Source organism: Melospiza georgiana, chromosome 4 (assembly GCF_028018845.1).
Source record: "Melospiza georgiana isolate bMelGeo1 chromosome 4, bMelGeo1.pri, whole genome shotgun sequence".
NCBI classification, from domain to species: domain Eukaryota; kingdom Metazoa; phylum Chordata; class Aves; order Passeriformes; family Passerellidae; genus Melospiza; species Melospiza georgiana.
Genome location: NC_080433.1, coordinates 34,741,337 through 34,763,811, shown reverse-complemented (window position 1 = coordinate 34,763,811; position 22,475 = coordinate 34,741,337). Strand labels below are relative to the sequence as shown.

The window sequence follows — 22,475 nt, the reverse complement described above, 5'->3', positions numbered from 1 at the left end:
AGGTGAAGAGAAGCAGTTTCTGGACCAGTCATTTACTTTCTAGTGCTGCTATGTGCACGCTGAAATCCCATGGTTTCTTTCCTGCTTCACAGATGAATAATTGAAACAGCTTTGCAGATAAATGACAAATGGTAAGTGGAAAATGTCTGCCAGCTTGAATTTTCAAACACATCTGGATACATAAATATTTTGGTTAATAAAGGCCATTCAAATATTAGCAAAACAAACAAAAGGATTTGAATTTTAAGAAAAACGTGTCAATTTTGCAGAGAATCCTGTTAATTCAAGGGAAGAATCCTAGATAAATGGGCTGACAGAATTTTGTTTAACATCCCTCCAAAACCTATCTGGGGCTGAGCTGACTTGCTACTGTCAAAGGAAAACAGTTCTATCTTCCTTCCTCACCCTGAGGCTTGCTCCTTCCTCTTCCTCTGCCTTGGTTCTCACTTGTCCAGCTCTGTGAGGAGCTGTATCAGCAGAGGAGTTCCCTGTATCAGCAGTAAACTTCCTTTGTCTGACTGAATCAGTCTTCTGCTGATTAAGTGGGCTGATTCATTTCACAGAGGGATCAGAGAACATGGAAAGAAACTCATCTTTCTGCAGGAGAAGAGATGGAAGGAAAAGAGAACCAGCTTTGTGAGGAAAGTGCAACAATGAGGTGTTACAGGTTGGGTCAGTTGCTGGTGGAAGCTACTCTGAGTAGTCCCTGTTTGGCTTTCCTCAGAGAAAAAAAGAGTCTAATAATAAAAAATAGTCTAATAATAAAAAAGTTATTGACTGTATCTCTGCTAGGTCTTATTAGAAATAACCTGCTTTAGAATACCATGTCCAGGTATCCCTCCAATACCCCTCTCTTCACCTGTCAAATTTTGCCAAGTCTAAGACATTTAGTTACACTAGTCCAGTGTCCATGGACATGCTCAGACCACAGTTTATATATTATTGATGTTATGGTTGTAACATTGCTGCTACTGCATTAACACTGCACCCACCTCTCTCAGGGTATATTCATTTAAGCAACTGATTCCTTAAACCAGAAGGATGATGATTTAGTAATAACAACAGAGAAGTTAAAAACAAACGAACAGAACCCCCAACCCAAAACAAAAACAAAAACAAAACAAAACAACAACAACAACAACAAAAGCAAAAAAAACCCCACAACCCCCCAGAAACAACAACAAAACCAAACCTGTCACCCTGTTAATCTGAAGAGATGGTAAATTAGGTCAGCAGAAACCTCAGCAGTGATCCATGTTCTGAGAGCTGGATAATGAAGTATGTATAAGTAATTAATGTCTCATTTTATTCCAGGTCATAACTAATTTTTCTCCCTAAAAGTTAGAGAGAAATAATTCCAGTTCTGTGACAGTGATTTGACTTATCTGTAATACCCAAAATTGTAAAATACATTTTGAATGACACTGTTTGGATCTGCAAAGTAGAAAACTTTTCATGCCTTTTTGTTTTTTCCAATACCAGATAAAAAATTACCTAAATTTGTACTATCTGAAGATCTCTCCCAAAAGCAGCACCACTGCTTCAGGGTCTGGAGCCACTGCTAAAGCAAGCAAGCACTCAGCAAGAAACACTAAGAATTGTTGCTCAGCAGTGAGAGATTTTTAGTTCTTTGAGAACAGCTTTGCATGGTCTATTCAGTCATAGATGTTAAATAGTACTCAATTAATAGTTCTAGGTCTATCCTCTAGGCATAAACTGTTTGGTTTATGTGCAGCCAGGAGGAATTTTCTCTTCATTCTTTGACTTGATGCACAGTCACCCTCCCCAAAAGCAATTGAAATCAATGGAGAAACTTGGTGGCCTTTGCCCCTGCCCTGCCCACAGCTGCACAGCACATTAGAAGCACTGCTGTGAAAACTGCAATGGTTTCAGCTGACTCTGACCTCTGCAGAGAATTAGGTGATAAGCTTGAAATGCTGGCAGTATAATACAGTGTCATCTGTTCCCATGAGTTTACACTTCTTTAAAAAATAAGGAGAATACATTTAATTCCTTTTTAGTAAATGATCCAGTACCATTTCTAGCATTTAATAAATGCTTTAAAACTCAGCATAATTCCTGTTTAACATTTTGTTTCTTTTTTTTTTCCTGTAGTGCCACCCTAGTGGATGCCTTATTGATCTCTGTATGCAAATGGGCATTATAATGGTGTTAAAGCAGACATGGAATAATTTCATGGAATTGGGATATCCGTAAGTAAATATAATACCTATGCTTCCATAGGTCACAGAATATTAAGTTTTTCTTTTCCTTATCACCAGTTAATAAAGGCAAGATGCAGTAATCATTGCAACAGAAAGTACCCCCAAGGATACAGAACTCCAGATATATAGATGATGTTTGGGGCTTTTTTCCAGACTGGACACAGTTTGCAGAAGTGAAAGTGTAATATAAATATTAACAAATAAGTAATACATGGGAATTACTTTATTTTGTTAAATTGTATTCTGTGTTCTTAAACTCCTTAAAAATTACAGGGTGACTACTATGTTGCTTACATTAAAAATATTATATGTATAATTTCTTAGCTATATTAGTAAGTTCTGAATTCTGTTTCTTGTTGGGTGATAAAAGATGCTTGAAAGAGCAGTTGTGAGCTAGAAAAAATCCACTGCTGCCACATGCACTCTGAAAGATAGAAAAATGTACTGACTGGTATGTAGACAAGTTCCCTTGTGATTTTCAAGGTAACATGAAGCTGTGCCCTAGCTAAAAGATTGGCAATTACTGATTTCCTATTGGTTCATTCCTTATTGATTAGTGTTTAATGAGCATGTTTAATATGATTAATATAGGTTTAATAAGATCAGCGTAGTTGATGTTAGAGAGAGTGTGGATGGTCATCAAGGGAAACTAGCAAGAGTGAACATCTAAGAGAGAGCTGACACTGTCAGGAAGTTTGCCCTTGCAAAGTTCAGAGGGATTTGCTCCATCTTTCCTGGGCCTAGCCCTCCTTGTCAGTATTTTGCAGCTGTTAGGGCTGCAGGGATTAGTTGGGATGGGCAGGAGGGAACAGTAGCAGCATTGATCCTTCTCTTTCCATTCCCTACCACTTTTGTCAATTTTCATTAGAACTGTCTACTTTCTATTCATACAGATTTTGAAAGTTAACAAAGAGCACAGAAGAGAAATAAAAGAAGGTGCTTGATAGAGAAAGGAGGAGATTGTTTAGGAACAAGTGGTTTAATAGGAATTAACTGCTTCAGGTGAAATGAATATTCACTTCAGAATCACAAGGAAAACCACAATATAAAAGACACAGTCACAACACTGTGAAATGCTTCAACTTATTCTGATGAGAGATGTGTTTGCTCTCCAGACCCTTCAGTCCATCTTCTAGCCCTGAAATGCTGCAAGCAGATGCATTTCCTTTCTGTGTGAAAAACACCTTTCTGCTAAGAGCTTGATGGCAGCCAACACAATGTGGATGACCAGAGGACTTGCAGGCAGCCCTGCAATCTGTACCTGAATTCAGTTGAACTGCACTCAGTTTCACCTACACTTCTTTAAGACAGGAAAAGCTGTAATCTTCCTGATAAATTACGTAAATGGAAAAATAATCTTTGAGATTCAAGAAAACAAGCAGCTGTCCAAACCCTTACCCAAATCTAAAGACTATTTGCAGTCACTTTGCACCATTCACCAGACCATTCATAGACCAGACCAGGCTACTGTGAGGGCAAGAAGTGAAGCATTGTCAGGAAAAGGACTGAATTATTTGGGTGATCTATCATGCTTTTTCTTACTGAGACAAAGTGGCCAACCACAACATCAGAGAAAATCTGACATTGTGATGAAAATCTGTCATTTGGGGGTTTTTTTTTCTCTCTACTGTAATTCTTAACTAGTGTCCTTTGTTTGCCATACCAGTGCAACTCCCTGAAAAGGTGTTGTTTCAGATGTGAGAATTCATTTTACTTTTGGCTCACTGCCTTTCTCAGTGCTCTTACACATGCATTTCTTTGGGAACAGTATCTTCCCCCTGATGTCCAGTACAGGTCCCCCATTTCTTGAGATGGAGGGAGCTCCTATTTCAGCCATCCATCTCTCAGCCACCATGGTAGTTCAGACATTTCTTTCTGCCTCGTTCTCCTCTGAGTATTTGGCTGCAGACACCGTTCAGGGTTGCCTTTTCCCTCCCAGGGTTGCCCGGAGACTGTTACCCTGCACTCTCCAGAGCCATGCAGAGATGCCGGGTCGCACACAGAGGAAAGAACCAAGCAGCATTAGCACTCGTATTTACTGAGCTCAGCTACCTCCACACAGCATTGCATTCTGCCACAGAAACAAACCATGAAGTGATTTGCCATTCTGTGCAGAGACAAATAAGTAAACAAATAATGAAAATATGTCAAAATTCTTTCATCGTTTTAACAACATAGAGGCTGGGTTTACAGCTCATCAGCTGCATCTGTTTTCATACTTATTATGCTGTGTCATCATCCACATGTATTACTAATGCTCAGTTTTCCTGTACTCTGGGAAATGAATTTTGCAGGATATGTTGTGCCTACTTAAGCTCTTCCAACTTTGTGATAAATAGCCATTCATATTCTTTACTTTGTTTCTTTAATTTAAAATGTAGGCTAATTCAAAACTGGTGGACCAGGAGGAAACTTCGGCAAGAGTATGGCACTCAGGGAAAAACAAGCTTCCCACAGTGGGAAAAGGACTATAATCTGCAGCCTATGAATGCTTATGGACTCTTTGATGAATACCTAGAAATGAGTATGGCTCTAACCTTCATTGTCTCTCTTTCACTATATTTTAATGGTGTTGGTGTTTTGATGATGTGGGCTGGTGAATTCTTTTAATTATCACTACATGAAGCTAAGGAGACTGCAAAAAGGTTTTCATTCTCACAGGTCATGTGAGGAATGGGAGTCAGTTTTTAAGAACCAAACCAATGTAGTTAAAAACGCTGCTGATGGTTTGCTAACCTTCCATCTATGAAATATTTCCCATTCTGGATTTGTTTTTCCAAACCAGAGCCCAGTTCTTTATCTGCATAAATTTCTGAAGAACTTTGCTGTTATTTTCTAAAGAAAGTTGTCTTGTGTTTTTCCTTTGAAGTGCATGGTACAAACCAGCATGCTTATTTATGTTTAAAATCCTCCCTCATTTACTACCTCACATTAACAAAGTAACTTACTGCCAAGAAGGCATTGCTCTATCCAGATGAGAGAGGAGAATAACTGCTCAAAAAAAGATATTAAAAAAGCATGAACTTTTGCCTATGTGACTGAACTGCATATGTCATGATTGTTTTTTTCCTTTTCTGCCTCACACAATTCTTTTCAAATTAATGGGAAATCTGATACTCTGAAAACCTACCTCTAGAAACTTAAACATAATTTCAAACTGTTTCCCCTCTGAACTATTAAAAGGAATATATTCATCCCTAATCTTTGCAAATATTGAGAGATCCCAGTTGATGCTGGAGTAAAAATGTCCCTTTCTAAAAGCACAGTTTGTCCCCTTCAGAACTTCATTCCAAATTACAAAATTTACACGGTGCTGTCCATTCCAGGGGCTTTTTATTCTTTCTTCTAACTTTTGACAAGGACTTGCTGTAAAACTGCCACTAGACCATTATATAGTATGACATATAAGAAGTGTCTGTAAGCTGTGTACATATTGCTTATTTGCATGCACTGTTTGGTGTTTTAGACCTTAGGATTGGATCCTAACAGTTATTCTGTGATATTTCCTTTTATTCCCCCCAGTTCTTCAGTTTGGGTTCACAACCATTTTTGTGGCAGCTTTTCCACTGGCACCACTTCTGGCCTTACTAAACAATATTATTGAAATTCGGCTTGATGCTTACAAATTTGTCACTCAGTGGAGAAGACCTTTAGCTTCAAGAGCCAAAGATATAGGTGAGCTCTTTGTTAAGAGGTGTTTGTTATATATATGTGTTATTCATCAAAGCTTTGACCACTTCAAGAGCAGATTAAGGTATTTTCAGTCATATTCCCAATTAATAATAAACCCCTTGATTGTTCAAAAAAACTTCAAGTATCTGATGCCAATCTACTTATGCAATTAATAGTACAAATAATATTGGAAAATGTCTTTTAGTGATTTTCTGGAGGACTTAACAGCCAAGGTGTAAAGTGATCAGTGTTCTCTGCAGGTGCCTTGTTGTAGCAGATACAGATACTGTGCAAACACATAATGCTGCTCAACTTGAATATAATAACCAGGGAGACCAGTTGAAACACAAAAGTCAAGTTGAAGTGGCCACCATCCTGTAAGGAACCTGTGTGATTTGTATTTACGTGGCTGAAGCCAAGCTGCCCTGTGACTCAGGGGCCGTGCCCACCGGGTCCCTGGTGGGTCAGACAGGGTGGGTCTGGATCCCAGCACACAGCTTGCTCTCAGAGAGTCACACCTGCATTGCTAAACACAAGGTCTACACAACCTGAGGTCATCCAGCCACACACACATTGCAAAGGATCTCTGAACTTATTTTGGCTACAAAGCTCTTCTGTCCTTGCAGTGTGCAAAAGCACAACACCTTTAGGAAGAACTCAAAAACAAATTCGTCTGCCCAGCAATGAATGCCTGGTGTTTTCAGAAGGGCAAATAGGAAACCTCAGTAACTCGACCAACAATATTGCAAAAATCCATAGCCCACACCAAGAAATAGCAGAAGCTCAGGCTTTGTGCTCTTAGAATGTTCTACCATGTACCTAAAGTCTGTGTCTGATTAAAGCTTTGAATGAGAACAGTGTGGGTTCTGGCACAAGCCTGGACATCAGCTGTGCATGGTATACACTGCAGACATAATTTGTAAAAAAAAAAGGTTCTATAATGTAAATATTAGAAGCATAGAAGAATACCTTTTTTTCATGTTGATTCAGATGTGATTTCTCAAAATAAATTGCATTCTGGCCAAGTTTCAGGGGCAATTGAATGCCTCGTTAAATCAATGGGTATGTCTAACCTTCCTTTGGTGTGATTCACAGTGATGAGGTCTCACTGTTCAATAAGAAAATTTATTTTTACTCAGTGACTCTTGGATAAAAACTACATAAAAACACCTTGTGCAGCAGGGGAAACTACTTCAGATCACGCAGTATTTCAGGCACTTTGGTTCTTGTTTTTCCTGGAGCAAACATGCTGTCCTTGTTGAACAGGCATCTGGTATGGGATCCTGGAAGGCATTGGAATTCTTTCGGTTATCACAAATGCATTTGTTATAGCGGTGACATCAGATTTCATCCCTCGCCTTGTTTATGCTTACAAATATGGACCCTGTGCTGGCCAAGGAGAAGCAGGACAAAAGTAAGGCTTTTATTTTGGAGGGGGGAACAGATGTGCATGAAAATCTCTTACTACTTGAATAGTTGCAGTATTACTGTCTGTGCATGTTCTGATTCCACTAAACCAAATGTATTGTTTGTGTTTAGGTAACAGTTGCCAGATACCATAGGTACCTGCATACCTGATGGTCTGCATACTCACAGAATGGGTGGCTGGGTGACTGTGATCCATGAGGTTACTTCTAGGCAAAAATGGCAGAGCTATTTCAGAGATTTTGTGTGTGTGACAGGATGCTGCCCAAGCTGTACTTCCCAGCTGGTAGTACATGGATATAATCCTGGGTTTTTTCTGAAGCAATGCTGATACAAATCAGTAAAGAATTGTTGAGCATCCTAAACTTGTACACTGGGGGTTTTCCTGATGTAATATTCAGCATGTATTACTTTAAAAAGTAGTGTCTAGCAAGAGGAAGAAATGTCCAACTAATACATCAATATGTACTCACAGAGGAAAGCAATTTGTTTTTCTTCTAAAACTAGAGTTCTTAGGTTAAATCTTCCAGGAGACATTTGTATCTGAATCCCTGCTGCCTAAGTGGATTTTCTTTCAGTGTTGCTAAACACGGAGATTATTTTAGCATGTGCATACTACCAGGAAGCATGAGATAGTTACTGCATGGCCATTTGTGAAATCCCAGCTGCAGGGCTCCAGGAAGGTCACTGAATCCAGCCAAACACAGACACAGTTTGCAAATGCTCTAGCAGTGCCATTAGCAAGGAGCCCTGCTGTGCAAAGAAGCTAAACAGTAGACAGGGACAGAGAGCTTGCATTCTGCTATTGGACATATGGCAGATTGATTTTTTTACTCCCTGCTGCAGAAAGTGAGTTCATCTGTTGCTGCTTCTTTGACATCTTTTGACTGTCAATACATTTAATCATACTGACAGAAGAGGGGCATCTGGTGTGGCAGCTCCTGATTAGCAGACCTGCTAACTCCTGTCCTGCAAGGATTTGGGCGTTTTAGCTGGAGCTAGGGAGGATGTTCTCTTTACTTTCATGGAGAGTTCAAATCCCTTCAGGGGCAAAGTGGTCTGGTGACAGTTGTTCCTGAGCACGTGCCTCTGCTTGTGCCATTATAAAGATCTATAGGATACTGGGGCAATGTCAGCAACTCTTATTGCTAAGGAAAGCATAAGGAAGGGTTTTCTCAGGACCATTGTGGATGAAAAACAACACCTTTAGACATATTTCTCTTGGGATTCAAATATGACTCAGTGGCTTTGAAACAAGTTCTGCACAGGGGAAGTAGTTTGGCTCACAGTTTGGCTCTTATCTTCTTTTCACAAACCTCTAGCACAATTTTTTCACACTTCTGCTTTGAGTGAATTTCTAGATGAGGCTGTCAGGTAGTAATATTTTGAAGGAGCTAACCTGTATTTAAACTGTTTATGTCAGCATTCTGAATAATGTTATTAGTAAGTACTGTTGCAAAAGCAGGAAGATATTCAGAAATCCACAGGAATAGTGAGTTTTCTCAGATTAAGGATTGAAGACCCTCTGTTATTGAATAGCTTAAAAGAGAGAGGGATTCTTTTCTTTCAAAAACCATCTGTAGGTATTAGATCCATATGATACACAATGATACTAGAAAAATACTGGAATTAAATTAAGTTCCAAATGTAATCAGTATGAAGACAAAGCCAGTTGGTTTTTGAAAATAATTTCTCAAAGACTGTAAAGTCCATATTTAGGAAAACCCAACCCTTACTGTGCATTATACTATGCACCAAGATAAGTAGTGTTCCTATACTTACCTGTGTTTGGGCAGTGCAGCATGAACAGCACAACACATTTTGGCCAGATCTCTCCAGCTTTACTAAAACAAACTTGAACCTTTTATTGAAACCCACAGGCCCTCAAAAGGGAACATAACTTCTCCTACTCAGTGTTCACTAAATTTTGCCTCACGGTGTTCAGTCATGCTGGGATCTTCTAGAACAGAGTTCCTCTGATTAACTGGGCATTTTCTAAAAAGATGTTTTAAGTGTATTATCTTTCCATCTCATTTAGTGTCCCTTTGTGCTAGTACCATGAGTGTAACAGTGGGAATATTTTGATTATCTTCCTAACACTCCTCATTATTTTGTCTGCCCCTATTGTTCACCATTTAGGTGACTTTTCAAAAGTAACCAGTCCCAATCTTCACCATTCCTTCTCCCATAGAAATCTACCATTGCTTCACTTTGATTGTTCATCTGACCTACTTTAGCATTTCTTTTATATTGCCTCAACATCCCTTTCAAATATTAATAAGCACCAAAATTGTACTTTTGGATTTTATGAAACCCAAGGGACATCATCCTGGGTACAACACTTAATGGAAAAACCTTGCTGTGTCCTGCTGACAGCATTTTGTCCCCTCTAGGTGTATGGTTGGCTATGTTAATGCCAGTTTATCAGTATTTCTGGTGTCTGACTTTGAAAACCGTTCAGAGCCAACATCAAATGGAAGTGAATTCTCTGGTTCACCATTAAAATATTGCAGGTAAGTTTCTGGTCAACATACTTCTCTGTTTTAGGACATTGAAATGGAGAAGCATCATAATAAATCTGGAGTTGAAACTAAATTTTAGAAGTTAAAAATTGAAAGTTTTAACTGTGCTGTTCAGGTTCATGCTCTTCTTGGTACTGCTTGGCTGTTACCTGCATGATTCCTTCCTCAGATAAAAGAGAAGCAAAAAAGTTGGTATCTGGAGGGTGTTCCTAATGCAGGATTTTTATGGTGTCGTGGCTTGACTCAGACACAATCATCATGGATAAATATGGTATCAAAGGGCCATAATAGGTGCCTGATTACTTAGGCACCAGTGAGAACCAATTGTGATGAGATGATATCACAGGGCAGGCACAGGAAGTCAAGGTTGCACAGGCGAGGCCACACTGAGGTATTTCACAGCTCTGACAGACATAAACAGGCTCTGTCATAAGCTGTCTTTACGAAACCTCAAATCCAACATTTCCAAATTGTGGAATTGGTAATATGTTTATGTCATTGATTACTGGTGTAATTATTAGTAATAATCATATACTTGTGGTTTGAATCAAAAGAAGATGAGCAGTTAATTATCTGCACGTCTTTGTCCTCAACAACAGATTGGAGAAATTGCAGTCTGGGAAAAGTTTGTAATGGCAGATTTGTACCTGAGTGAATTTGATGGCCAAAAACCCCAAGGGTCTACATAAAGGTCTTAAATAGTGTCCCAGCCAAAAATATCAAACAAATAAAGCTACCATTTTTAATTGCAATGTTACATTTCAAGCATGAGACCTGGTAGTCTTTAGGAGATACACTTAGTCCCAGTATTTTTCATTGTAAAGAATTAAAAATCCTTTTATGAATGCCTAAAGAACAAAAGATACTCTGTGATACAGCAAAAAATCAGTGATACTTGCAATATTGTGATGTTTTTATGAATAGGAGGACTTTTGAGTGGTATAGCATAATAAATGGGGGGAGGGCCATGAAGATGCTGCTCCTTAAATTTGATGATGGAAATCCCACAATAAAAAAAAAAATTGTCTGCTCAATATCCCCTAAACAGAACACTATTAAATTTGGTGTGATAAATCTCCAAAAGACATATCTGTCCTTTTGGGAGACACTGAATTTTTATGTATATCTACCCTTGAAAGAAAATTAACATCTTTCTTTATCTGAGTTTATCAGCTTCTTACCAAACTCCATTCTACTAAAGCATCAGTCATTTTAATTGCATTTCAGAGCAGATATTGATAGAGAGGTTAGGAAATATTATGTTCTACTGTGTAATAATGTAGGCATTTTTCCAGGAAGGCAGTATGTCTGAAAAAAGTCCCAGTTAACTTCTGGTTGCCTGGAACAGAGATAGTGCTGTGCTATTCTGGTTGTGTAAAAGATTTCCCCATTTTTCATGTGTAACATTGCATTCCTAGTGAGTAAAAAAAAAAAAAAAAGAAAATATATACTCTACTGGGACTTGGTCCAGGGATTTCTCTTTTTGGAATGTTTAGGATATTGTAAAACATCCTAAACTATGAAGTCAGAGTGCTACTTGCTCAAGGAATGATCTTCTCAGTTTTTAGAACTTATTCCAGAAATACTGCAATTTCTGAGAGATTTGATGCTGACTAAGATGTCAAGACAGTTTATTTCAGTCTGTATAGCACTCTCTGCAATCTAAGAAAGTGAAGCTTCATGGAGAAATACAGATTGTCATAGGGACTAAATAATGTTTATTTCTTTTATTCATCTGCATTTTCATTAGTTTCTTAAAACTAACTTAGTGATCAACCTGTATTATTTACTATGGTATTTTCAATAATTTTTACAGTGGGTTTTATGTTCCATCTAGGAAACAGATGAAGAAGTGAAAATTTTTTACACTACTTTTAAATAAGTTTTCCACAGTTCTATTTTAGAATTAACAAACTGCTAGTAAAAATGGACTCCAGAATGTGTGACTTGAAGAAATTCATGCTTTGTAAATACAATCTTGGAGTATTCCCAGATCCAACTTTCCCAATAGATATCTACAGTTAAATTTTTGAGACCTAAATTCTTCCAAATAACACTGTGAGAAAAGACACTAGATCAATTTCTCATGTGGTCCTCACCTCTTGATATACCAAGAGGTGCAGTGCTGGCTCTGCTCAAGTCAGGATGAGTCATGTTTTACACCAGGGGTGGCCAACTAATTGATCAAGGGCTAGGTGGATTACATAGGGCATTTTTATATGGATTTTGGGAGAACTGTCAGGCTGACAAAACAGGGACATTTATGAGTTCAAAATGTCCTTGAATAAAGGGAATAAAGTGTCCCTTGAATGAACAGAGCATCCCATCCTTCCCCAAGTTCTGAGGAGATGCCTGAAAGGTACATGTTGTGCTGGCAAGGGAGATGCTGTAGGGTCAAAGCTCCTCCCATCCTCTGCATTTATTTCAGGGGTTTTCTTCAGACAATGGTTTCGGTCCTTTGTACCCAATTTTTACTAGAACTCCTGGAGTGCATCTTACTTGTACGTTTCAGCTGAAAGTAAGTCCATCTGCATGAAGAGAAGTGTGGGAAGTAGAGGTGATCAGCCCACTTGCTTCAAAAGCAGGCACCTGACCTGAAATCAAGCATTGGCACAGGCCCAGCCTTAGAAGAAAGCAGCATTAGCGTATCCTGTGTAGTTCGGACTGAGCTCATTTTTGGTGCAGAGAATGTAATGATCAAAAGGAGATAAGTTTTGGGTTTGCCTTCACCCAGGCAGCAGTGTAGAGGTTGCTAACTCCCACACTGTGCTTGTCTTTCAGGTACAGGGACTACCGGGACCCTCCGCACTCGCCCGTGCCCTACGGTTACACGCTGCAGTTCTGGCACGTCCTGGCAGCGCGCTTGGCCTTCATTATTGTGTTTGAGGTCAGTGCCCATCCACGTGGCAGAACAAAACCAAAAAGGAAACATATTTCCCTCTGAAGCTTTGCTTTGGGCTGATCTATGATGGCAGCTGTTGAGGTGTTTTTTGTCTTAGTTTCTTCTACTTATATTGTGCTTTTTATTCTCGGCTTTGCTTTCTGAACAGTGATAGAAATGTAGGTTCTTATAGAAAAGGGAATATAACACTGAAAACTATAGCAGTGATTCGCAAAAGGGGGAAATAAATGAAGCCTTTATTTACTTTTTTAGTAATTTGTCTAGGTTGGGAAGGCATATGCTGATTGTTGAGTGAGGATAAGGGTGAAGGAATATGAGAAGAAAATATTAATTCTGAGCAACTGAGAAGCAATAATAGTTAAAGTTACAGTATTTACACATCTAGCTTTTTTTCTTGTTTGTTTTTTTTTAATGCCTTTCATTCCTCCTGAATGGTTGGCATCACAGAGATGATGACAATGAAAAGGATTCAATATCTTTGTCTATGTTCATAAAATTAGTTTTTACTGTCAGTATTTCAGGTGTCTTTAAGGTAAACAAAAGTAGATAATACCAACTTCCCATGACTGGTATTCCCATGCTGATTTTGAAAAAGAGAGCCAGAAGAGTAGACAAATAGGATAAGATGATTTACCAAAAAAAAAAAATAAAAATGCAGTTCTTAAGGCCTAATTTCAAGAGCCTGAATATCCCCACCGGAATCCAGGAGCTCAACATCTCTCGAGCACAAGAAGTTTGAAATACCTTTTACACCGTGAAGAAGCCAAAGAAGGAACACATCATTTTAGAAAACATTTTACTCTATCCTCTGCTCTGAAATCATAGCTACAGGGCATTCAACACACATATGGAAACTGTAGTCACCATACTGCCATATATGTAGTGTTCATGAGCACATATTTCATTCTGACTCACAGAAGAGTGTAAATTCATTCTGAACTGAGCTTTCAACACACCTCTTTGAGTAACACAACAGAAGCATCAGAGCAAAGGTGGAGAAGAAGCATTTTCTAGATTATTATTTCTATTCCTTGTGGCTCAGCAGAAGCCCAAGGACTTCAGCAGATTCCCCGTGATTGCAATTTTCAGACCTCCCCAGATGAAGGAATATGGTGCTGCAAGCTGGGCTCTCTTTTCCCTTTACACTGGATAACTTATTAGTTTCCAAGGAGATAATTTCTTCCATCATCTGTTCCACACTTGAGTAAATATTAAGGGAAAGAAAGAGAGAGAGATTTAATAGAGTCCTGTTGGGCTTAATCCCTTCTAGTTTCATGGGCAGTCAGTACTGAAAGTCAGGATATGCCTCTCCAAAAAGGACTGCAAGAATAGTCTTGGAAAGTCAGCCTAAGAATTCTAAAGACTGAAGAGAGTCTGGCCTCTTGATACACACTTGACATAAATGCAGCACAGCGTAGGCACAAAGAGAAGTGAGGCAAGAAAAATGAGCCCTGTTCAAATCTCAGTGTCCAACCAAATGTGTGACCAATTGTGGAATAACTTTTAGTGTTACCGGGCACATCTGAGTTGACTTTACTTTTTCTCAACCAAAGCCATAGGCTGGCTCATATCTGCCTCCCTCAACATGAGCCACTCTGTTTAGTGACACTGCAAGCTGTCTCCTTAACTATATCTCTGGAATCAAAAAGGTAATTGCAGCAGAAACCATGACCTATTTTTTTTGAAAACACTAAGGGTTGTATTGTGATTGTCGCAGTGCTTACAATAAAGATTGCACAAAGATATAGAGGATTCAAGATAGGTTTTTTCATAAATTAAGTAACTGCCTAGGCTCAGGCCTCTTTTTGGCACACTGAGTGTGGTTTGTTTTGGATAACTTAACCTCCTTTGAAAACAAACAAAAGTATTTCGTATCACTGCAAAAGGAATTCTTTGTCCAGGCTAAACTGGCAGAAGAGGCTTTTTTCCCCTCTTTTTAGGTTTGGCAAAAAACTCCAACAATTAGAGTATTGTGAGTTTATTTATCGTGTGGGAAGAATACATGGGAAAACATTTTACATTCTCTTTTCAGTGGCTTTCAAAAGAAGGGTTCCTCTTGGAGAAGAAAAAATACCTTTATTTCTCCAATCTAGAATGTATGCCTTTTCTGAGATGGAGGATTTTTTTGTTTATCTGTTCCTCCTCTTAAGTGACGTGAGTAAATCTCCAAGCAGCATTTCTGATCAAACAGAAAAGGACACTCATGCAATCCTTGGGCATCAAACTCAAGTTTTGATGTGTCATGCCTAAAATAGGAGGGTCAAAGTGTCAGTCAACTTCTATTTAACTGTGGTGTTTGCTAAATAGGAATGTGTCTTTGGATAAGAGACACAGTGTAAGAAAAAATGTTTAGGTTTTGTTTTGTATAGATATGTTACTGCCTTTGTATAGATTCAACTACTTCAAATTTTGATGTGTTTATGGCAAAAGGAAAGTGTTACATCATTTGAGCTTCCTCTTCCTGCAGAGCAGGAACTAACCAGTACTAAAACCAGGCTCTGTCCAAACAACCTTACAGCAAATCATGACCTCTGGGCTTTGAACACACAGGTCATAGAACAGTTTTGAGGCTTTATTTTAACCCATCTGCTCATAATTTCTGCTGTGACCCACAATTCACTGGCTGGCTGGAGTTTTTGTGGGAGAAAAAACTTCTTTTTTTTCTCTTAAAATTTAGTAATGGATTTCGTTTAAACACAGCATCTATCTGCATATCAGGAAGAGATGGTTTTCAGAAGATTCAGAGATTGTTTTCTTCCTGAGGTTTTAAATTTTTCTTTCCCTTTTTTGTGTTCACAGCACCTTGTCTTTTGCATAAAGCATCTGATCTCCTACTTAATTCCAGATCTTCCAAAAGATCTGAGAGATCGAATGAGGAGAGAAAAGTACCTGATTCAGGAAATGATGTATGAAGCTGAGCTAGAACGTCTGCAGAAAGAGCGGAAGGAAAGGAAAAAGAATGGAAAATCTTATCACAATGAGTGGCCATGACAGGATGAGGAAGAAACTGCTTAAAAGAAGATAAGAACTCTTGTTTATAAAAAAAATCCTGGTTTTCTACAGCAGAGAGTGCACTGAAAGGAATAGTTAGTAACGTGTGCACCTAGCACATGTGTGCCCCTCTTCAATGGGGTGGATTTTGTCATAAGCCTTTTGAAATTAGAGGTGTTTCCAAGGCTTAGTCTACTCCAGAGCTGATGTCAACATGAGCACATCAGACCAACACTAAGTCTCTGCACTCTTGCCAGGAAGTTCCCAGGCCCTGACTAAAACTCGGGGCCCTGAACTTCAAAGCAGTTACACAACTTCCAGTGCTTTACAGAACTTGGTGATCTTCCGGCTCATTCTCATGAAGTTGCTACTTCACAAGCAGTGACTGCGCCTTGGCAACGTGGCAGTGTTTGTCTGTGTGTGTGGCCACCACCTGCAGCACGTGCATGGCAGCGTTGCTCTCCTCCACAGCGGACCCAACCGCGTTAGTTTGCATTTGCCACCAGTTAAGGTCACGTAGCTGGACCAACCATTTCCATTGCTCAACAATACTGAAGTATTATCTAGAAGGAGATGCATGATCATGAGTCTGATCAACTGGCCTGACAATGCTGAAAAATGTAGGCATCAGAAGTGCAGACAGCCAAGCATCTGAATGTGGCCAGAGGTATCTAGCTGTAGGGTCATTTATTTGGAAATGACACTGTGAGAAGTTGGGAATAGATGTTAAAGTTTTGAATAGTGCCTTTTCAGCTATAGGACTGTCTGGTGTCTGGAGGAATGAAATCAGGTTAGGGCATCTTGCCCAGAACTGCCCACGGATTTGTGTTGCCAGATCACATTGAGGCCTAGTCAGGAATTAGGGTGTACTTACACATGTAACACATGTCAGACAGTGTCTTAAAGATCTATCTGCCTAAGTAAAACAAAGAAAAAAAGGCAGATGAACAAGGTGAGCAGAATAAAACACAATCATCCAGAATATCTACACTTGTAGCACTTTCTGTATTTATCATTCCATTATCTATGAAGGGGTGGAGAGAAAAAACAAAACAAGAGACTGTAGTATGAAACAGCTTGAAATCCCTAATGCAGAGCAATTCTGCACAGGCTGCAAATGAGACTTGGGCAAAATAAGCCACTGTCAGTATCCTTTAGCAAATTCCTTAATATTGAGAAATTTAAAATTTCTGATTTAATTAAGAAATTCATAATTTCCAGACTATTAACCCAAAAGAGTGGACTCGTATCTTTGACTACATCATTTGGATAGAGCAACATGAATCAAAATTCTGACTGTTGTGAAATCTCTTCAATCAGTTGTTCCTAAAAGTTATTCTGGAAGTAATTTGATAGAAGGAGTAGAATTTGCCCTTCTGGACAGATCACACAATGCAAGATCCTACAGATGGATACCTCAAGCTCCACATGACAGCAGGACCATTTGCACCAAGACAAATATCAGCAAATTAGATCTATTAACTTTTTTCCACTGCAAAGGAGAACTGTGCTATTTGCAAGAGAGTGGGGAGCTTTGATGAAGGCAATATGACTTGAGGAAGGAGAGGGATGAAAGAAAATATGAGCACCCTCCTCTCGGTAGCCACCGCCTGCCTACACAAAAAAGCAAGGAACCTCCTCCAGTAGCAACCCTCCATCCTACCTGAAGAGGATAAATGATGTAGCAGCTCCCTTTTATCAGATCCTGGCCCAAGCCTGAAAGTCCCATGAGACAACGTAAACACTGAGGGAATTTCAGGATTAGTCTGTTCTGTGTTGGCTTGGTGCAAACTGAGTGGGGAGCACAAGTAATGGTTGTGGGGTAAATTCCTGACTAATGAGGAAGTGAGTTTGATCATCTTTGCTTCTGCTCACAGCAGCAGTGGACATAGCCCACAGGACAGCGGGGAAATGGGAATATTTCTGTCTCTGTAAATAGGGGGTGGGGTTCAGGCAATGTTGACCTCCAATACACACATGCCAGATGGGTTAGTATTTACCACCCACCACCTACAGTTGCAGCCTGGGAATTTTGGGGCAGGAGGGCTGGGCAAAATCATATTCAGACCAAATTCTCATGAATAATTGGATTATTTTGGATACCCTCCGTTTAATGTCTAAACCAACAGATGACCAGAGCTTAGAAACTGTTTACTAAGTAGTAAAGTGAGACATGAGCCATGCATAAAATCAGTGTCACCCATATGAGCAAGATGGACCTTTGCAAATCCCTGCAGTAAGATGCAGCTTTGTCAATTTAGATCTCAGTAACTTTGAAAACTGAACTGAAATACAGTAGAATATAAACTGACTTCCACTCCAGAGAAACCACTGCAATAAAATGTGCCAAAACAAATCATGTGCAGCAGAAATGCAATAGATATAATTGCTTTTGAGAGTAGTTTTCAAGATAGCTGCATTAGGATGAATTTTCCTGACAACACATTGCTAGAAGATGTGTCCTGCTCTGCTCTAAACAAGATCATAGGTTGGCTGCTTGCCAAGCCTTTGTTGAGTGTGATGCTGCAAGGGGCACTAACCTCCCTGGCAAACCCTGAGTACATCTCTGTCACTTCAGTTTGACCAGCCAACCCATCGAGGTTTCTCTGCTGCTGGTCTGATGAACAGATTTCCCTGGAGTCCTTCAGAGCTACATAGCAGAACACTCAGGAAAGATTCCCCTTTTTATTTACTAGAAAAATAAAATACAAATAACAGTATAATGATAATTGGAATTTTAATAGTCTCTAGAGAACTAATTTATGCCATTCTCTTCCTGATCTGATGATGGGTTTTGTTTAAATCTTCATGTGACAGTCCTGTATGTTGTTTACTTATTCCAGCTCCACAAGAGCACTACCTTCAAGAGAATGAGAAAAAACTGCAACCTCAATGCATGGCACAGCCATTTTACATAGCAAGCAGGACAGCACACATCAGAGGATTTACTGTGAAATCATCTTGCAATCAGCATAGGATTGTTCTCCATAGGCCATTCTTGACAGCAGCATGTACTTCATGAGCAGTTACACACCAGTTTTTAAAACCAAGGAAAAAATGTACATTGGGACTGTTTTTCAGCCCGTTTGCTAAGTTTTTTGCATTCTGTCCCATGCTGGTTTTACAGATCTTAGAATAAAAGATGTAAATGAACAACCTGGATACTCTGACAAAAGAAAAATCTAGGAATAGAGCATCATCTACGTTCAAGTCACCAAATACTACAACAGAAAACGTGTTTACAAATCAGTTCTTTTTTATTTTAAATCTTTCTGAGGGGAGTTACATTATAGACCATATATATTATATATATATATATATAAAGTATATAGAGAGATTGTTTATTTGTAAATAGAAAAATTAAAATTCTATGGAGAAGAATGTCAAGTTTTCACACTTTAAAAAAAATCATCAACATAAAGCCATGTTTGATGCTTGTACAATGTGATGTAATAAACTTTAAAAATAAATTATGCACATGAAATATTTACTGCTTGTCATTCATGAGTTTCTTTCTGTTTACTTTATTTGTTCAGCAAGCAAACTGACCAGTCAGATAAAAGCAAAATTTAAATGCAGACCAAAAAGAGACAAAATCTGTCACTATTTTCTCTCTGTGGTTCTTTTGCGTGTTCACATAGTCAAATATTGTTACTGTTGTGGTTTTATGATTGGGGTTTTTTAATGTTTTTACCTAAACAGGTTCCTAATTGTTTTGTCTCATGATCCTGCCAGATGCTGCACGTAATTTGGACACTGCAGAGTGCTCCCACTCCTGTGAAATGAATCAGTTCTGAGCATCCCACATTTCTTTATCAGGAGAGCTTTTAGCTGGGAGAGATGAAGGATCAGAGTGCAGGAATATGGTGGAGACTCCAAGAATTATCTTGCTTTTACACAGACAAGGAAGGCCCTGGCTTAGAGTTCAGCTAGCAAAGGACAGTATATTTTCCCAGAGAAAATATTATTGAAAATAAGTTAATTGTTTTAATTAATGATGTCAAGAAGAATATAAGAAAAAATAAATCCAAAAGAGTCACTTTATAGCTCTGCAGCAGTCATGGGAGGTTGGATAACAAGAAATGGAGTAGCTGAGCTGCTTAGGTCACCTGCAAAGCATAAGGGTGTTTGTCTCTAAACTGCTTACGGAAAGATATACTTCCCAGTGACAACTCATCTTGATGATATGATTGTGGACCAATAAATATCACCTGGCCCAAACCCAAACTTCACTTCATACCAAAATTCAAGTTAAATGACTGTTCAGTGCTTAAATAGTGATTTCAGAAATAAAGGGGAGGTAGGATGGTAATTAACTAATTTCCTCTGTTTTAAAAAACTAAGTGAATTCAAAGCACAGAGCAGAAAACTAAATTTTTTTAAGTGTGATAGCCGGGAAGATTAGTTTTCATGAACAAAACAGGTAGAAGTTACAGATGATCTAAGGCAGCATCAACTACAGCACAGTAATTTCAGCACAGAGTGATGCAGAAAGGACATGCTGATGCTGTTTCACACAGCAGTGACCAGTCACCCTCTGGAGAAGCACATTCAGACAGGAATTCAGCATTTGGATTGGGAGGGCTGTAGCCATACTGGCAGGCACACATCAAGTGCTTGCTGCAGGCTTCTGTTCTCTGTTACAGCTCTCTCACAAAGCACAGGTACACAGAGGCACACCAGTCCACTTCAGCACTCTGCAGCAGCGTGGAGATAGCAGTACCTACCACCCTCTTTCACATCTATGGGCTGAAAGTACCAGGTTGTAGAAATTGTTATATTCCAAGGCTGAAGAAGATTCCACAGCACAGAATGCAGTATCTGTTTCTGGGTCATGAAGACAAGGCACAAGGTTGAATGAGCTGCACTTATCTTCTGAGACTTGAGAAGCATAGCCAGCTGATTCAGTCAATGGGCTAATTGTCTCAGAGTAACTCAGACAGTCCCAAAACAGAGACATTCCTGTTCTGAATCCTAGAAGACTTTATTCAGGATGCTATTGTTTGTCTCAGATCTCAGATAAAGGGACACAAGACATAACTCATGGGATCTATCCCACTTGATCACAGCCCTTCTACACAGTGGCTTTAGGCACTGACCTGTACCAGAGCTACAGCAGAGGAGTGGGAAAAGGGGCTGGCCCTAAAGTCTGCACTGGATAATGCAAAAAAATGCTTCAGGAGGCATGGGGGAAACCTGCCTCCATCACCACATAGTTTTGCACTGGGTTAGCTCATGGAGTCACGGCCTTGGTGGCACCCACAAAGTGTCTGGCTGCCCTCTTCTCCTGGTCTGGTCCTTGGAGCCCATTTTTTCACTTTTGTTTTCTGATCCTAACAGTTCATCTTATGCAACAGATCATCAAATGTCCTCTGTCACAAGGGCACAGAAAAAAATTGATTTAGATGCTACAGGGCTCCAGTCAAGGTAGCTAGCACTGTGTCATTTTCCAAGTTACAGCAGCTCAGTACTTGGCACAAATGCAGTATAATTTTTAGAAAGCTGTTTAAGGCATGCAGTCAGTTTTTCACTTGATTCTCAAGCATGACTGCCTTCTAAGCATCACAGCTCAGCTTTCCTGCGATGGCTTTAATTTTCCAGCTTAATTTTGCTGCTGTAGAAGAGTTTTAAACATTCCTGTACAGCCATAGTTAAAGTCTGAAGCACAAAAACAACACAGTAGGTCAGTCTGTTCCCCACTGTACCCAAAAGCAAGCAGGAGAAGAAAGCAATGGGAGTTTTCACGCTCCCAAAACACCAGCACAGGGCATGGTCTCACGTGGATGGGCTGTTAACCTTCTGTTGGCAGCCCCACCAGAGGACAGGCTATTCCATAAGCCCTGCAGCCCTGGAGAAGCCTCCACTATATGACATCATCTGTGATCCCTTCTCCATCCCAGAGAATTGTGCAGGGGGCTCTGCACACCTGCCAAAACACAGTAGGCACTTGCCTGATCTGAACCAACCTTGAACATGAATCCCCAGGGAGAAAACAAGGGCTGCAAGAACACAAAGAAAGTTTCAGCTCATAGCTGGAGAGAACTGCTGTGGCAAATGCAGAGACAGCCTCCACTCTTGTCCAGTACAGCCAGAAGGGAATCTTCTTTATTAACATCTCTGTGCACTGTGCCCAGCCCAGTGCAAGAACAATCCCAGCCCAGCAAGCTGGGCATGCAGCAGAAGGCTGCTGTGGTTCTGGTCTATGGCACTGAATAAAAAGTATAAATAGATTATTTCCTTCATGAGGACCAGCTCTGTAAGGGCAAGACAGAGGAGAACAGGGAGATAGGTCATGAAAGGAAAGACAGTACTGACTCTTGCCTTTACCACCACCAAGTCACTCTTGTAGCTCGCAGCAGTGAGCACAGAGAAGAAGGTGCCGGTAGCCAAGAAACAAGTGGGTTAAAAAAAACAGAGACAGCAAAACCAACAAAATAAATACACTCTCAGAATCAGTTCTACAGAAGAACCAGATAGTACTAAATATACCTCCTATACAAAAAAAAAAGACCCACTATTTCTTGCAATCTGATAAGGTCCCACACCCTAATCTCATCATACTTTCAATGCCTTAAAAGGAAAAAAAAAAAGGCCAGAAAAACAACCATGTCTGGGAGAACAGTATTCTTTCCAAATAAAAAATTCACTCTGAGGGTGAAATGAGATTAAAAGCAGATATTTTCCAGGAAGCTCAAAACATCAGGCAAATATTTCACATATTGCTTTAGGCTCTGTCAC

The 22,475-nt window shown here is 39.5% G+C and overlaps 1 protein-coding gene across 5 annotated transcripts in view; it reads left to right on the top strand.

Annotated features, from left to right (window-relative positions):
• ANO4 (anoctamin 4) overlaps positions 1-19,234 on the top strand; it is a 177,418-nt gene extending 158,184 nt beyond the window's left edge. For 3 of the 5 annotated variants that reach the window (XM_058022152.1, XM_058022149.1, XM_058022150.1), the window contains 7 exons: positions 2,116-2,213; positions 4,607-4,749; positions 5,748-5,900; positions 7,164-7,311; positions 9,716-9,835; positions 12,626-12,731; positions 15,546-19,234. In XM_058022152.1, the coding sequence (XP_057878135.1) occupies positions 2,116-2,213; positions 4,607-4,749; positions 5,748-5,900; positions 7,164-7,311; positions 9,716-9,835; positions 12,626-12,731; positions 15,546-15,737 (960 nt within the window). In that variant the 3' untranslated portion in view covers positions 15,738-19,234. The remainder of the gene's footprint in view (positions 1-2,115; positions 2,214-4,606; positions 4,750-5,747; positions 5,901-7,163; positions 7,312-9,715; positions 9,836-12,625; positions 12,732-15,545) is intronic. The other 2 variants (XM_058022153.1, XM_058022151.1) reach the window with 1 other exon arrangement.
• The last annotated feature ends 3,241 nt before the right edge of the window (positions 19,235-22,475 follow it).